This window comes from Leptodactylus fuscus, chromosome 10 (genome assembly GCF_031893055.1).
Source record: "Leptodactylus fuscus isolate aLepFus1 chromosome 10, aLepFus1.hap2, whole genome shotgun sequence".
NCBI classification, from domain to species: domain Eukaryota; kingdom Metazoa; phylum Chordata; class Amphibia; order Anura; family Leptodactylidae; genus Leptodactylus; species Leptodactylus fuscus.
In genome coordinates this window covers 20,721,570-20,739,481 of record NC_134274.1, presented here as the reverse complement: position 1 = coordinate 20,739,481, position 17,912 = coordinate 20,721,570, and the positions used below count along the sequence as shown (strand labels likewise).

At 43.0% G+C, this 17,912-nt stretch overlaps 1 protein-coding gene across 1 annotated transcript in view; it reads right to left on the bottom strand.

Moving 5' to 3' along the window:
- Positions 1 to 3,960: 3,960 nt before the first annotated feature.
- Positions 3,961 to 17,912, bottom strand: part of PDE6C (phosphodiesterase 6C) — a 45,009-nt gene continuing 31,057 nt past the window's right edge. Inside the window, exons 17-22 of the mRNA XM_075257427.1 lie at positions 17,162 to 17,269; positions 15,854 to 15,917; positions 14,868 to 14,942; positions 14,410 to 14,493; positions 10,963 to 11,119; positions 3,961 to 4,187 (exon numbers count right to left, since the gene is read on the bottom strand). Coding sequence (XP_075113528.1) covers positions 4,126 to 4,187; positions 10,963 to 11,119; positions 14,410 to 14,493; positions 14,868 to 14,942; positions 15,854 to 15,917; positions 17,162 to 17,269 — 550 coding nt within the window. The 3' untranslated portion in view covers positions 3,961 to 4,125. The remainder of the gene's footprint in view (positions 4,188 to 10,962; positions 11,120 to 14,409; positions 14,494 to 14,867; positions 14,943 to 15,853; positions 15,918 to 17,161; positions 17,270 to 17,912) is intronic.

Sequence of the window (17,912 nt, the reverse complement as noted above, 5' to 3'; positions counted from 1 at the left end):
CATTTATCAGATCGCAACATCATTAGGAAACCATACAAACTGCAGATGTAGTCCATGGTGAGAATCGAGAACCCAGGACGTATATTCCGCTTGATCATCTTGGTCGTATTTCTTCCTACAAGTAGTTACTCTATAAATATTCCTATATATTGTCCTTTCTCGTGTCCTTCACAGCTTGAATTTTCTCTTTTCGCTACAGTATCCAGCAGATGGGGATCTGTTCAGAACAGTGTGATTCTCATTGAAGGAATGTCCGTCTCTAAAGAGAACTTGAGGTTAATTCTTTTCCATCTCGAAAGCCCTGTTAAAAGCCAAATCCAATATACAACAAGCAGCTTATGTTTATGTAAGTCATCTTCTTCAGCTCCTGTACAGCCGCAGCTTCTCCAGGTGCAAAGCGGAGACCTGCAAAATGACATTTATTGCTTTCCCTTTAAATTATGGTTCAATACACAGCAAATGTTTATAGGACGTGATAGAGACTTCATATGTATAATCTATGCTGTAAATGTTCTGAGGAGGAGTGTGGCTTCTCAACTTGTACTGACTAGCACATGCATAGTACATGTGTTTGTGTATCGAGACCAACAGAGATGAGGGAGATGGAGTAGGTATGAGAGGTAGAGATGGATATCAGATTCAAGATGGATGGATCACCCTCCATGAAACCGAGGTGAATATACTCTCTTTTTTATCGAAGAAAGGCCTCCAAAGCAACCTGCGAAACCTTCTGAAGACAACGGTATCCTCATAAACCCCATTGATAGAGCATCAATGCTCCCAATCCTTTATGGTACTGGAGGCCGCACACGTCCAGACTGGTCAAAGTGAGATTCCTGCTCAACAGAAATATTTTGCCTCTAAATTCTTCAAATACATCAGAGAATCTCACAGTGAGGTGAGCTAAGTACATATCCACCACATCTCACAATTCAGAAGAGGGCGCTATCCTTCTGAGATTATTTACATAGTAGTAGCCCGAGTTTCTAGCATTATAACACCAATGGGCATTTGACAAACCAGGCACCCTGGAAGAATTCGCCCAGTCTTAAAGGGAGCGAGTCACCAGAACTCATCAACCCAGTCCTGCAGTGGTTTCTGCTTGTGGATCGGTGTCCCTGTTCCTGAGATATCGTCGGTTTTGGTGTCCTATTTGTGTGGTTGGGTTCTGGTGACAATCCTTTTAACAAAGCATCACTCAGCCTAACAAAAGCTGAAACGAAGAGGAACGTGTCTGTGACTGAAGGAACGATCTAGGAATATCAAAAAAATATGAAAATATAGGTCACATAATGAATAAACGTGACAAAGGTGTCTTGTGAACGGGAACTGCCGCAGCTAATCTATAGACTTGCGTATCAGACTACCACAGATCAGATACCAATTACCTACCTGAAGGATAGCTCATCGATATTTAACTCCTTTTTCTTAGATGTAATGTTTACACCCAAAATTAACTCCCAAAAATCTTGCCCCCCTAACAACCCAATATCGCCTCCTCAGGGGTGAACCTACCTGTTTGGCGGCCCCCCCCGGAGGAGGGGGCGTGGCGGAGCGAAGGGAACGTGGCGGAGCGGCGTTAGCAGGCAGGGAAAGGACCTGCTCTCTGCTTAAGCGTGAGGGGAGGCCGCTGGAGCAGCGCTGCTCCAGCGGCCTCCCCAATCCACCGCTCGGTGACGCTAAGACAGCTTGTCCTGGACTGGCTTTGGTAAGCAAAAATGCCGCCCTCCCCGGGGCCCTGGCATGGCGCCGCCTGAAGCGGTCGCTTCAGGTCGCCTCATGGGAGGTGCGGCGCTGCGCCTCCTCACCAATAGGTGTTGTAATGGTTACTTGTAAATACTCATTGGATTAGGGCTTCATACAAAAGGATTAAGATCAAGCACAGTCTTTCAAACGTATATTTTTATTATTTTTTTTCAATAGTCCTTTCCATTGCGTGAAGAAACTTGAGGCAAAGTAATATCTGGTGATATCCCCATCACTTATAATGGTGGGAAGATCCTATTGCTTTTGTCTTTACATAAATGTGGCGAAAATGTTTTTTTCCTATAAATTTGCCATCACTTCCTACTTGGAGAGGGACTGGCATAACCTATCCTGGTCCTCAAAATAATGGAGCCTTGGTAAGGGTTGGACATGGGCTGGGGAAAAAAAGGTCCCATCAACCACACCAGGATTGTCCTTGGGATGACTGATACTGAGATTATAGGGCTTTTGGGGCTTTCGGATCTCATGACCTCTGCTTAGGATAGGCCATAAATATCTGATTGGGTTGATGGCTCAGGCGCTCTTACTATACAATACAAGACCAGAAGCAGGTAGCCCTGGTACCTGCATAGTGGCCAGTGCTGCATCTCCGATCCCATTGATGCCTGGCCACTATACAGGGCACAGAACCAACACTGTACAGCCCTGTATTGCGTAAAGTATATTTATGGCCTAAACCCTGGACAGCTTCCATAAAGGGGCACTCCAATCTTCCATTGTGCCAGTGACGCCCTCCACACCCCTTCCAAAACCCTACACAGCTAATTCCTTGCCATCCAAATAATAGACACAGCTCTCCAGTCTGTGACATTGGGTTTTTCCCTCTCTCCCCATTGAAACAAAACATGTCCATTCAGCCAATAGTTCTTGAATGTGTATGACCCCCATTACGCACGTAGACACACTAAAATGGTGGAATATTTTTTTTCTTGTGTATATACACTCACCGGCCACTTTATTAGGTACACCATGCTAGTAACGGGTTGGACCCCCTTTTGCCTTCAGAGCTGCCTCAATTCTTTGTGGCATAGATTCAACAAGGTGCTGGAAGCATTCCTCAGAGATTTTGGTCCATATTGACATGATGGCATCACACAGTTGCCGCAGATTTGTCGGCTGCACATCCATGATGCGAATCTCCCGTTCCACCACATCCCAAAGATGCTCTATTGGATTGAGATCTGGTGACTGTGGAGGCCATTGGAGTACAGTGAACTCATTGTCATGTTCAAGAAACCAGTCTGAGATGATTCCAGCTTTATGACATGGCGCATTATCCTGCTGAAAGTAGCCATCAGATGTTGGGTACATTGTGGTCATAAAGGGATGGACATGGTCAGCAACAATACTCAGGTAGGCTTTGGCGTTGCAACGATGCTCAATTGGTACCAAGGGGCCCAAAGAGTGCCAAGAAAATATTCCCCACACCATGACACCACCACCACCAGCCTGAACCGTTGATACAAGGCAGGATGGATCCATGCTTTCATGTTGTTGACGCCAAATTCTGACCCTACCATCCGAATGTCGCAGCAGAAATCGAGACTCATCAGACCAGGCAACGTTTTTCCAATCTTCAATTGTCCAATTTCAATGAGCTTGTGCAAATTGTAGCCTCAGTTTCCTGTTCTTAGCTGAAAGGAGTGGCACCCGGTGTGGTCTTCTGCTGCTGTAGCCCATCTGCCTCAAAGTTCGACGTACTGTGCGTTCAGAGATGCTCTTCTGGCTACCTTGGTTGTAACGGGTGGCTATTTGAGTCACTGTTGCCTTTCTATCAGCTCGAACCAGTCTGGCCATTCTCCTCTGACCTCTGGCATCAACAACGCATTTCCGCCCACAGAACTGCCGCTCACTGGATGTTTTTTCTTTTTCGGACCATTCTCTGTAAACCCTAGAGATGGTTGTGCGTGAAAATCCCAGTAGATCAGCAGTTTCTGAAATACTCAGACCAGCCCTTCTGTCACCAACAACCATGCCACGTTCAAAGGCACTCAAATCACCTTTCTTCCCCATACTGATGCTCGGTTTGAACTGCAGGAGATTGTCTTGACCATGTCTACATGCCTAAATGCACTGAGTTGCCGCCATGTGATTGGCTGATTAGAAATTAAGTGTTAACGAGCAGTTGGACAGGTGTACCTAATAAAGTGGCCGGTGAGTGTATAACAAAATCAATAATTCTTCTTCTCCCCAAGAACAACATTTCAATAATCCTTCTCAAGTCTTTTAATAGCAGTTGACACCCAGTACATAAAAATAGGGTCCTGACAACTATGCTAAATTCTAATTCCGGGGAACCCGCCCATCCGGGGACATTATAGCCTCGCACTTGGTTCCTTGTTCTCTTAGCATCGTTTTCTACAAAACTGTACATGTTTTTGATTTGCTTGGTCCGTTGTCTTCAGCAGTTTGGTCTTCATCTGTAAAAGCAAAAAAAAAAAAGGAATGTTAAGAGCAGTGTTCAGACTACCCCCTGTCCTTATAGATTTGTGAGAGTCTTCCTCGAATTGGTATGTTTTCCTAGAAATCAGACTCCTTTCCTCCTGGCACATTCCACATTTCTGTCCTAAATATGATCAATTGTAGTTCACCATGTACTGAATAGACACCCTGACATTGAATATACAGTGATCAAGGAGTTTTGGTGCCAAGTCCTGAGTACAGATTAAAAATTATACATGTCAATACCTGTATTTTCCTCGGATCCCTGGCTGCTTTATACGTAGAGCTGTAATCTGTGACAATACTGTTTCCTTACCAGCGACCACTGAGGCCAGTGATTGGTCTCAGCGGTCACGAGGCGTAGGACTTAAGGAACAGTGATCACCTGGACCATTGCGTATGAAACAATTGACAAGTCGTGAAGGTGTCTCTGCAGTTTAATACTGACAGCCCTGGCAGACAAGTAACATCAGTTGTCAATTTTGCTTTCTAGGAGGAATAACAGAGGAACGGAACGACACAGAGTATTTACACAGTAAGTTTTTACGGAAACGTAGGGTTTTTTGTGTCAGATTTGGCAATGTAATGGTCAAGAACACATTGGCCCAGATTTACTACTGGTTAGACAGTGCAAATTTAGGAAATCTGAAAATACGCCATGTTAGTCACAGTGGCCAATACTGAGTGATAATTCTGGCGTATCATTAGACTTCTCCGTCTACATTTATACCACCTTTTTCCTACTTTGAGACAGAATTTTAAGATAATTCAGAAGAATTTTGGTACATCTTGATGTATTTTAAGATGTACCACATTTACACCGGACTCTAGTAGTAACTAGTAAATCTGGACCATGGTGGGCAACAATCCACTCTTTTTTTTCCCATGATTCCTTGTGTCATGTATTGCCCCCCACAGGCCGTGCACTAGGATCCACAAGGTTCCACCAATTCATATTCATAGTCATCCATTATGTTCTCAGGGTGTTTACACTGAGGAGTTGATGTCCGCTTTATGACCGCCTTAATAACTCTCATCAGTTTTCCATGATAGTCTATTGGCCAATGTTTACTGTGTATTCGCTGCCAGAAAACAGGTTGACCTGACCTGGCCAACTTGACATAGACATATAAAGAAAGCTGGTATGCTGTAAATGCAAAATTTTTTTTTTTTTTCCATGACATTTTGCATGTTAATAAACTTAAAGGGGTTATCCCGTTTCTAGTATTGATGGCTTTTTCCTAGGATTGGCCATCAATATTAGAGCTTCAGGGTTCCTTGGCGTCGGACCCCTTTACCAAAACAGCGTTGCAGTTTGCATGGCAAGTGAGCAACTTGTAACCAATACCTATCTCAAGATGGAGATCCCAGATGTCGGACCTCACAGATCTAAGGATAGGCCATCAATACTAGTCACTAGATAAACCCTTTAACTATAATGTTCTAGAAACTAAACTTGACTTGAAGATACTTAAAGAAATATTAAACCTTCACACAGTGAGCTATAAGCGTCCGTCCTTGCCAGTACAAAAAGTTGAGAGGTATGTAATGGAGTCCATTCTGCTGCAGGATAGATGGGTGCTGGAGGAGTCAAGAGAAGTAAACATCAGCTCGTATACTTATCATGGCCTGATCTATTGAACCTGATGCACTCCTACTGAGCAGAGACAGAGCTGAACGTGTCTGTGGAATGTGGGATAAAGGTAACAGAGTTTTTTTTCTAAAAAGTACCAAAGCGCGTGAGTTACACAACACATTCAATTGTTAATTCAATTTTGTCACTCCTTCCTGGTCTTTCAGTTATTTTTTTGTAAAGGTGAGCACTGACTGATGTGACCCTAATGAAAAATTCAGAATTCAGGGCACCATGTAGAAAATCTGGAAAGATTCAACAGCTACAAAGACATTACCGCATTCCAGTGCAGGTAGCACACACAGGTCTAAAGGGGGTTTTATGACATGTTGGAGGGGCTTAAATGCTAGGTTAAAAACAAAGTTTTTTAGCGAAATTAAACCTCAAAACTTGGACCATGTGATGTAGAATTAATTTTGTGCCAAGTTCGCCGGTTCAGGATCCTGATTTATTTCAGGCCGAACAAGTTTGGTACAAACCACACATTAAATTGGCTTAAAACATAATGTAGAACAATGTCAGGGCTCCTAGGAACCTATCTGTAATACGTAGTGTATAAGACTGTCAGGGATTCTAGGAACCGATCTGTAATACATAGTGTACGAGAACACTAGAATTCGTAGAACACTGTCAGGGCTCCTAGGAACCTATCTATAAAACATAGTGTATGACACTGTCTGGACTCCTAGGTCCCTATCTATACAACATAGTGTAGAATACTGTCAGGGCTCCTAGGAACCTATCTATAAAACATAGTGTATGACACTGTCAGGGCTCCTAGGAACCTATCTATAAAACATAGTGTATGACACTGTCAGGGCTCCTAGGAACCTATCTATATAACATAGTGTATGACACTGTCAGGGCTCCTAGGAACCTATCTATAAAACATAGTGTATGACACTGTCAGGGCTCCTAGGAACCTCGCTATAAAACATAGTGTAGAACACTGTCAGGGCTCCTAGGAACCTATCTATATAACATAGTGTATGACACTGTCAGGGCTCCTAGGAACCTATCTATAAAACATAGTGTATGACACTGTCAGGGCTCCTAGGAACCTATCTATACAACATAGTGTAGAATACTGTCAGGGTTCCTAGGAATCTAGCTATAAAATATAGTGTATAACACTGTCAGGGCTCCTCGGAACCTATCTATAGAAACATAGTGTAGAACACTGTCAGGGCTCCTAGGAACCTCGCTATAAAACATAGTGTAGAACACTGTCAGGGCTCCTAGGAACCTGTCTATAAAACATAGTGTATAACACTGTCAGGGCTCCTAGGAACCTATCTACAGTCCTATGAAAAAGTTTGGGCACCCCTATTAATCTTAATCATTTTTTGTTCTAAATATTTTGGTGTTTGCAACAGCCATTTCAGTTTGATATATCTAATAACTGATGGACACAGTAATATTTCAGGATTGAAATGAGGTTTATTGTACTAACAGAAAATGTGCAATATGCATTAAACCAAAATTTGACCGGTGCAAAAGTATGGGCACCCTTATCATTTTATTGATTTGAATTCCCCTAACTACTTTTTACTGACTTACTGAAGCACAAAATTGGTTTTGTAACCTCAGTGAGCTTTGAACTTCATAGCCAGATGTATCCAATCATAAGAAAAGGTATTTAAGGTGGCCAATTGCAAGTTGATCTCCTATTTGAATCTCCTCTGAAGAGTGGCATCATGGGCTACTCAAAACAACTCTCAAATGATCTGAAAACAAAGATTGTTCAACATAGTTGTTCAGGGGAAGGATACAAAAAGTTGTCTCAGAGATTTAACCTGTCAGTTTCCACTGTGAGGAACATAGTAAGGAAATGGAAGACCACAGGGACAGTTCTTGTTAAGCCCAGAAGTGGCAGGCCAAGAAAAATATCAGAAAGGCAGAGAAGAAGAATGGTGAGAACAGTCAAGGACAATCCACAGACCACCTCCAAAGAGCTGCAGCATCATCTTGCTGCAGATGGTGTCACTGTGCATCGGTCAACTATACAGCGCACTTTGCACAAGGAGAAGCTGTATGGGAGAGTGATGAGAAAGAAGCCGTTTCTGCACGTACGCCACAAATAGTTGCCTGAGGTATGAAAAAGCACATTTGGACAAGGCAGCTTCATTTTGGAAACAAAAATTGAGTTGTTTGGTTATAAAAAAAGGCGTTATGCATGGCGTCCAAAAAGAAACAGCATTCCAAGAAAAACACATGCTACCCACTGTAAAATTTGGTGGAGGTTCCATCATGCTTTGGGGCTGTGTGGCCAATGCCGGCATCGGGAATCTTGTTAAAGTTGAGGGTCGCATGGATTCCACTCAGTATCAGCAGATTCTTGAGAATAATGTTCAAGAATCAGTGACGAAGTTGAAGTTACGCCGGGGATGGATATTTCAGCAAGACAATGATCCAAAACACCGCTCCAAATCCTCAGGCATTCATGCAGAGGAACAATTACAATGTTCTGGAATGGCCATCCCAGTCCCCAGACCTGAATATCATTGAACATCTGTGGGATGATTTGAAGCGGGCTGTCCATGCTCGGCGACCATCTAACTTAACTGAACTTGAATTGTTTGTCCAAAATCCCTTTATCCAGGATCCAGGAACTGATTAAAAGCTACAGGAAGCGACTAGAGGCTGTTATCTTTGCAAAAGGAGGATCTACTAAATATTAATGTCACTTTTCTGTTGAGGTGCCCATACTTTTGCACCGGTCAAATTTTGGTTTAATGCATATTGCACATTTTCTGTTAGTACAATAAACCTCATTTCAATCCTGAAATATTACTGTGTCCATCAGTTATTAGATATATCAAACTGAAATGGCTGTTGCAAATACCAAAATATTTAGAACTAAAAATGATTAAGATTAATAGGGGTGCCCAAACTTTTTCATAGGACTGTATATAACATAGTGTACGACAATGTCAGGGCTCCTAGGCACCTATCTATAAAACATAGTGTATAACACTGTCTGGGCTCCTAGGATCCCATTTATAAAACAGGGTAGAACACTCTTAGATCTCCTAGGAACCTATATATCTAATTTCTAGCTCTCTAAGGCAAACACAGCCAAAGTTATGTGAAAGGGACATTATCATAGTCCCGAGAGTATAATAGGTGGAGGTCCATGTCACTACTGAGGTCCAATCACAGGTCTCAGAGGTGACCCAAGGCTCATGACATCACAGAAGAGCACTGGACGTCACCAGGAGAGACCACAGAGCCATTTCAATTCGGGATATTTGGGTTGAATCCAAATGAATTTGCCCATCTCCCCTGTTCATCAAAATACCAGTAATTGTCACTTGTCACAAACTGAGATCCTACAGTACCGCAATGTCAGCACTGTTCAACTTTGCATGTTGGTTTCGGGAAAAACCAAAGAACTGGGATAATAGCAACAGGGGAACACTGTGTACGTCTTTATGGACAGATCATATGATTTGAAGATTGTCACCCAGTGTACATTCTGTACTGCCAATTATATTGGACATCATATCCCTAGCCTAGGTTGGCAATCGGTGTCAGCACAAACCATGACATGATGTTTGCCCGAAATTTGGCTACAAACCAGATGTCCAACTACAGGTGTCCCATTGACCTCACATCACCACTCTCAAAGGATATCATGGTTCACATCAAGATGTCAAAAGAGGCCCGAATGGAGGTCTATCCTCTTCAGCCATGAGCCCACTTTTTATCTTGGATGCAATGATAACTGGAGTTTGGTCTGGAGACCCAGGACTATGGAGATGAGTGGCATAATTTATAGCCAAACTCTTCCAGTCTTTATTTCAGGTACACTACCAGCTTAGTGTTCCGTTGATATTGTCATGGAACATTTCTCCAAAGTTTTTCAAGAGGACCGTGCCAGGCCACATGTTGTTTATGTGCTGTGAGGAGTCCGTGCCGCCCTGTGCAGCCTTCTAATGGATTTCCTGGAAACTTCTCAGGGCCCCATGTTCTGGATCCCACGCTGACAATACTATATGTTGTATGCATGAGGAGTTTTCGTGCTGTTTGCCAGGTGTCCATGTTTTGGCTCTTTTATCAATCTCCTGATCACATTTAACAAATAGACTGTATCCCCCGCACTTTAGACTTTGGATCCCTTTGCTGAGATCACTTGTTATTTAGACCATGACCTGAATTCATTCTCTGTTACCTAACCTAGAAAAATCAGTTACGTAGCCAAACGATGGGACAGCTGGGCAGAAGACTATTATCTTAGTAATTTACATGCTCTTACATTTGGGCTCTCATGATAACTTAGGTAAAAGGGTCCAATGAAGAAGAAACCTGATCCAATGAAGCTCACCTTGCATGATCAGATCATTCTTCTCAATCTAAGGGTTGGTTGGTTTGGTCATAACTTTGGTTAAGGCTGAGACCCCACATGTATGGCGCTGTGCTTGTAAGCCAGGATAAGGCCATGGCATTTGTCCAAACACTGCAGTCATCTGATCTGGACCCCCAGTGATCTGATATTGAAGATCTATCGTAATGACAGGTCCTACAGAGCCCCTCTAACATCTTATAACTGTCTTGGCTTGTTCTTGCTACTACTGTAATACTTTATCAATCTGGACAGAAAGTCCATAATGTATCCACTATATGTGAGCATGCCGATACCTAGTCAATGTACATAGGGGTCTTCGGTCCATCTTTCACAACACCCCATCAGACAAGGAATTGGTTTTGAACACATTCAGATCATAAGGTAGGTTCCAGTCTAGGCAACCTGGCAGTTTATCTACTCAATATATATGTATGGGTTCCATATGACAAGAGCCCTGGCAATGCTCTATGCAGAGTATGTGTTGGGTTTTGGCATTATTGGGGTTCTCCCATTAGGACAACTATTTTCCAAATAGAGTATCCCCTACAGAGTACCTACCATCGTAGGTGAACCCCCTGTGTAAATGGCGCCACAGTATGCAAGGCCACTTTTCTATTCACTTCTATGGGGCTGATGGAGCTCTGTAATTGGCTATCTCCATCAGTTCCATAGAAGTGAATAGAGAAATGACTGTAGCACATGGAACTAGACCCTGTCCAGAGAAATTTGTTGGGCATTGCACAGCACGAGCCACATATTAGACATCAGTTACCTTTCTTAACCCCCACATCGTTTTCATGTTTCTTCTGCTGTTCTTCTAAAGCCTTCATCTTTTCGTCATAAGCGTCAGCTTGTGTTTTCCACTGAACTCTGTTATTCTGAAGTCCGTCATACATGGGGGTGATCTCTTTATGAAACCGTGAAAATTCCTACAAGCAGGAATAAAATGATTACACATATCAGTCATTACTTGACGTGTTCTGGTGCTTCTTTAAAGGAAATTTACATTTCCAAAATCGCGTCTAAACCATTTACCGTATTTTCCGGACTATAAGACGCACCGGTTTTAGAGGAGAAAAATAGGGAAAAAAAAATTTCAGGCAAAAAATGGTAAAATATTTAATGTATGGGAGTTGTATTTTTGAACAGCTGCAAGGCCACATTGACAGGTGACCCTGCAGCTGTATGGGGATGTATAGGGCGTTTTTTTTGTGGGGCCAGGTGTACTTTTTAGTTATACCATTTTGGGAAATGTTTATTGCTTAGCTCACCTATTATTTAATTCAGAGGCAAAACAGAGAGAAAAACCCGGCGGTTTAGCACTTTTGATTTTGACGTTCACTGTACATAAAACTATTAGTAGACCGGGCATTTTCAGATATGTATATAATGTATATGTTTCACAGTAATGTTATACTTTTATATGTATTCTAGGGAAAGGAGGTGAACTTTTATTTATTTTATTTTTTATTATATTTTTTTTAAGTGTTTTTTTTTTTGTTTTTTTTTTTTTACTATTTTATTATCCCCCGCCTAGGGGGCTTGAACCTGCAATCATTTGATTGCAAGTCCCATAGACGGCAATACAAGTGTATTGCCGTCTATGGGAGATTCTATACATTACTATCGCGGAGTGTCATAGACCAGCCGCGATAGTAATATATATCTATGACAGGCCTGGGAGCCTTCATTAGGCTCCCAGCTGTCATCGGAACAGGTCGGCTCCTGCGGCCTCGCCGTGCAGGAGCCGGCCTGCATCACTAAAGGTATGGGGCCGGTGGGGACCGGCCCCGGGGCTAACTAACTGCCGGGACCTGCGGAGGAGGAGCGGATTTACAGCATGCCACCGCTGGTTTTCTTCAGCGGCAGGAGCGTGGCAATCTGCAGGCCCCGGCAGCTAAGACACTCCCCGGCATCTGCTGTAATAGACCGGCAGATGCCGGGGACTGTCTTAGCTGCCGGGGCCTGCAGATTGTCACGCTCCTGCCGCTGCAGAAAACCAGCGGTGGCAGTAGCGCGGCCATGCTGCAAATCCGCTCCTCCCCCCACATTCAGACTATAAGACGCACCCTCATTTTCCTCCGAAATTTGGGGGGGGAAAAGTGCGTCTTATAGTCCGGAAAATACGGACTATTGTTTGTCACATAGTGAAAGTAATATACGTTTTATTTGTGTCAAAGTGCACAGAAAATTAACTTCTAGTCTTTCTGCAAATTAAATTTGGTGCACCCGGTGAGGTCTTTAGCTCTTATGGACATGTACAGTAATATACAGTATTAGGGCCTATTGAATGTATGGCCCGTGCTGGCAAAGATTACATTACAATTATATATGGACAAGTACTTGATCGGTAAACTTAGAGGTTGGATCCAACGCAGGAGCGTAACTACCATAGAGGCAGCGGAGGCGGCTGCCACAGGGCCATTAGGGGGCCCGGTGACAGCCGCTACCGCTGCGTTTTTTGTGTTTTTTCTTAAATCGGCCGTTACGGCCCCTATTCACTTGCCGATCCTGGCTGGGCCGGGATCAGCAAGTGACACTGCGGGCCCCACAAATGCTATCATTATACTTGGGGATTTTTGCAGACTCCCCAGTATAATGATCGGCGGATTGGGAGAGGTAAGGGAACATAACAAACACTGTTACTTACCTCTCCACGATCCTGCCAGGCCTCCTTCCTGACGTCCTTTCTGACGTCACATGAACCCGGCTTGCATTCCGGGTCATGTGACATCTGACGTCATTTCATAAGGACGCCAGCGGAGAAGACAGCGTAGGAGCCATAGACAGGTAAGAAACAGTAATTTTTTATGATTATTATACTCTGGGTGTCCACTATGGGGTATAATACTGTGTGCAGGGGACACTGTTGGGGATGATACTGTGTGCAGGGGCCACTATAGGGGATAATACTGTGTGCAGGGGCCAGTAAGGGACATAATACTGTGTGCAGGGGCTAGTAAGGGACATAATACTGTGTGCAGGGGCCACTATGGGGTATAATACTGTGTGCAGGGGCCACTATGGGGGATAATACTGTGTGCAGGGGCCACTATGGGGTATAATACTGTGTGCAGGGGCCACTATGGGGGATAATACTGTGTGCAGGGGCCACTATGGGACATAATACAGTGTGCAGGGTCCACTATGGGACATAATACTGTGTGCAGGGTCCACTATGGGACATAATACTGTGTGCAGGGTCCACTATGGGACATAATACTGTGTGCAGGGGCCACTATGGGACATAATACTGTGGGCAGGGGCCACTATGGGACATAATACTGTGGGCAGGGGCCACTATGGGACATAATACTGTGTGCAGGGTCCACTATGGGACATAATACTGTGTGCAGGGGCCACTATGGGACATAATACTGTGGGCAGGAGCCACTATGGGACATAATACTGTGGGCAGGGGCCACTATGGGACATAATACTGTGTGCAGGGTCCACTATGGGACATAATACTGTGTGCAGGGGCCACTATGGGGTATAATACTGTGTGCAGGGGCCACTATGGGGGATAATACTGTGTGCAGGGGCCACTATGGGGTATAATACTGTGTGCAGGGGCCACTATGGGGGATAATACTGTGTGCAGGGGCCACTATGGGACATAATACAGTGTGCAGGGTCCACTATGGGACATAATACTGTGTGCAGGGTCCACTATGGGACATAATACTGTGTGCAGGGTCCACTATGGGACATAATACTGTGTGCAGGGGCCACTATGGGACATAATACTGTGGGCAGGGGCCACTATGGGACATAATACTGTGTGCAGGGTCCACTATGGGACATAATACTGTGTGCAGGGGCCACTATGGGACATAATACTGTGGGCAGGAGCCACTATGGGACATAATACTGTGGGCAGGGGCCACTATGGGACATAATACTGTGTGCAGGGGCCACTATGGGACATAATACTGTGTGCAGGGCTTACTAAGAGACATAATAGAGTGCGGAGGAGGGGGTCGGTCGAGGTCTTCGATGTCGGTTGGGGGGGGGGGCATGTCAAAAGTTCGCCACGGGGCCCCGCCATTCCTAGTTACGCCACTGATCCAACGTACTCTAGTCCAACTCTGGAGGGCTGAAGCGCAGTCTATAGGTGGGTAGCGGGCATAGCTTGGGCAAGTTACCAGTATAAACATCCAGTTTATGATTATTTTCAGAGATTTCTGTGCTGCAACTATTCACAAGGATCACTTACCTTATACACAAATGTACATACAAAGTCAATGAAACCGACTTGAAGCTTTGGCAGCTCCTCACCCTTGTTCCTGTCCATCATTGGCTAAAGGAACAAGAAACATCGGCAAAATAAAAATCTCAATTATTCATTGCATTCTACTAAAAGGGCACACTAGGCGACTGAATATACAGTATCACATGGACATGAGGGGTGTTACTGTGTTACCACGAGACATCTCATAATAACATTATTTTATTACTGTATTTTTACATCCTGATAAGACCTGACTGATAGTTTACATCTATTTTTATTCTTATAATTCTATTTTTATGTATTTTATGTTCTCGATACATATGGGATGAGTTGGGTTATCAATAGGTAAGTTTTACTGTTGGATGTTTAGGAATGAAAGTAAATCCAGTAGTTAAAGCTAGAGTTAAAATTGTCTATTACTTATAATAACCCTATAATCTTACAATAGGCTGTTGTTGAAGAACTGTCCTCTCCAGGTCTCCTTGTTCCCAGAATTCATTAGCCACCATAAGGGCCACCTAAAGAGAAATAATTCCATTGTTATTTATGGCATAGAAGAACAACCCTGTTATACTAAAAGTTGCATTGGGTATTTTGAGATTTATAGGTCAACTTGACGTTATAACCATAGTAGTAGGAGAATACGACAACATCTGCAAGGAGTTTGTATGTTCTCCCAGTGTTTGCGTGGGTTTCCTCCGGGTACTCCGGTTTCCTCCCACATATCAAAGACATACTGATAGGGAATTTAGATTGTGAGCCCTATATGGGACAATGACTGTCAATGTTTGTAAAGCGCTGTGGAATATGATGGCGCTATATAAGTAAGCATAATAAATAAATACTGACAGCCAATGCTGTCCCATATAAAGTTGATGGAGATGGGAACACTTGGCCCTATCCAGTTTGGTATAGGCAATGTGCACTTATGTCCCCCAGGAGGACCATAGGACATTACTATAGTTTTCACTTTGTACACAGTCCCATAAATAGGGAAACCCAAAACCAAGCTCAGGGGAATCAGTAAGTGTATTACAAAATTTTACAGTCCATCTCAAGATCCTGGAAAACCCATTGAACTTTCTAGTTGAAACGTCCCTACTTTTTCCTGTATAATTTAGGGGGAACCAACTTTTTTCTCCAGAAATATTTCTCAATATTCCATTCCAGTCACTTTGCATAGAATAATACCAGATGTGCTTTATAAAACATGAAGAGGACAAGTTCTAATGAACTGAATATTTGCTGTTTAGAAATAGATTCTTTGGAACCTTGAGCATAAAAGAGGAAGTCAAAGTACTCGATACGGTAAAGGCTCGGAAATGGACGATTGTTGTTATATTAACCATACGACAAAGGACTAATGCTGCAATAAAAAAAAAAAAACAGCAATATCCAATATCACTGTCTCATGTTAGTAGACACCTACCTTACTTTGTACTTCCCAAGGCTTAGTAATGGCTGACAAGTCGCACCCTGTCATCATCATGGCCCTGTAATGAAAAAAAAAACACTAAATCTAAAGCATAAGAACTTACAATATCAATTACTGGTATATGAATATGTCAACGTATCTTAAATTAATTATCATATTAGGTGCTGAAACAAGCAACATCAATTGCTCAGGAATGGTGTGGGCTAGAGAAAAAAATCCCAACATCTTAAATTAATTGTCATATTAGGTGCTGAAACGAGCAACATCAATTGCTCAGGAATGGTGTGGGCTAGAGAAAAAATCCCAACAGTGTCAGAACCACTGAAGGATGCAAAACGTTGGAACTGGTGAAGGTTCCTCTTTATAATTTCAGTGTCGAGTTGTCTCTCAAGTCCTGAAGAAGGAGATCCCACTAATCCCATTGGGCTATTTACTTAATATTTCCCCAAAATCGAAGGACATCAGAAGTTTTGAACATATGACTACCCTCCAGAATGATATGCAATATGAGATGTATTTTGGGACACACATAATCTGTAATCCATCATCTTGCTTGACAGGAGCCTATATCCTGGTGTCATTCCTTTTCTGCACATATTTTCCCTCCGTGTCTTGGCTTGTCTTGTTTTGTTGCTGTCTAGATGACTGTCTTGTGTATATATCTTTGGTTAGGTGTAGCCTTCTTTTAACTACTTATGGTTTGTATATTTTTGAGACTTTTCTTCCACTGTAATATTGAAGATTCTTGTTTTTGTGCTCTTTGCTTGTTCACGTAGCTGGAAGTTGCAATACACCTATAGTGCTTTGTTTTCTTATTGACTATATATAGCTTTAAAGGGAACCTGTCACCTAAACCCAGCCTATCAACCCAAACCCACAGATAGATAGGCTAGGGTAACCAGAATGGTGTTAACTCATTGTACATCATTGCTCCGAATAGCTAATTTTCAAATTGACAAAAACAGCGATATCTTATGAATGGAGGCACCAATTCAGCCGTAATTTTTAACCGTATTGCAACCTATGGCTTACTTACTAGGGGAGCTACATAGTTAATCCTGGAGGATGATTTGGCACATTGGGGCACAGGTTGGCCTCCCTAAAGGTAAGCTATTGGCTCTTGCAGGTGAGCCAGTGAATATTTGGGATCCTTGTGGAGGAGAATGATGATAGTTTGAATTGCAAAGTTAAAAAAAAGTAATTTCTTACCAACTAAATGGCCTCTCTGAACTCTATCCCTGCACTCCAGGGTGGGAAATACATTGACATAGAGACTATTATGACACAGGGCCAAGCACTCACATGATTATCTCCTTTTTAGTTGGGTCGGCGATAATATATTTTATGATTTCTTCTTCTGACTTCATCTGCTCTGCCGCATCCACTATCTTCTGAAACATCGTCCTCTTCCTGTGTCAAACCAAAGTGATTAATTGTCAGTATATTAAGATAACACCTTAACAATAAAACTAACACACTCGCACGCTATGAGCACCATCGTAGAATGCAGGCATTAAGTTTTACAGCAATAAACGGCCATGTGTCAGTATCTAGTAGGAGATGGGTTTTGGTGTTATCCCCAAATTCTGCTTATGAAAGAGTGATGGCCATAGTGTAATATGTAATGTATATAAAGAATGAATTGCTATATGTTCCTAATACCAACTGACCTATACAAGGGTAAGTATTCTGTAGAGGGAGATGCTACTCTTGGTCCTATGTCGGGATGGGCACTTCATAGTGAATGTTGTTAAGAGGCCCCTCCAGCTGCATAGACACTAAAGGGGACTGGATCAGTATAGGGGGACCAGTACTGGGGGTCAGGATCTCCTCCTCTATCATACAAGTCATGGTGGAGACCAATAACTCTATGGCTACCCTTTCCTATAAAGTTGATAGGACAACTTTTGCTTTTCTGGCAGTATTCTGCATTGCATGTAACTCCTACAAACAGATTACATGAGCGGGGTGCCTCTGCATAGTACCCCCCCCCCCCCCCCAAGCAGTCAAGGGGGAATATGAAGTACCGCGCCTTACACCAATCCAGTCTATA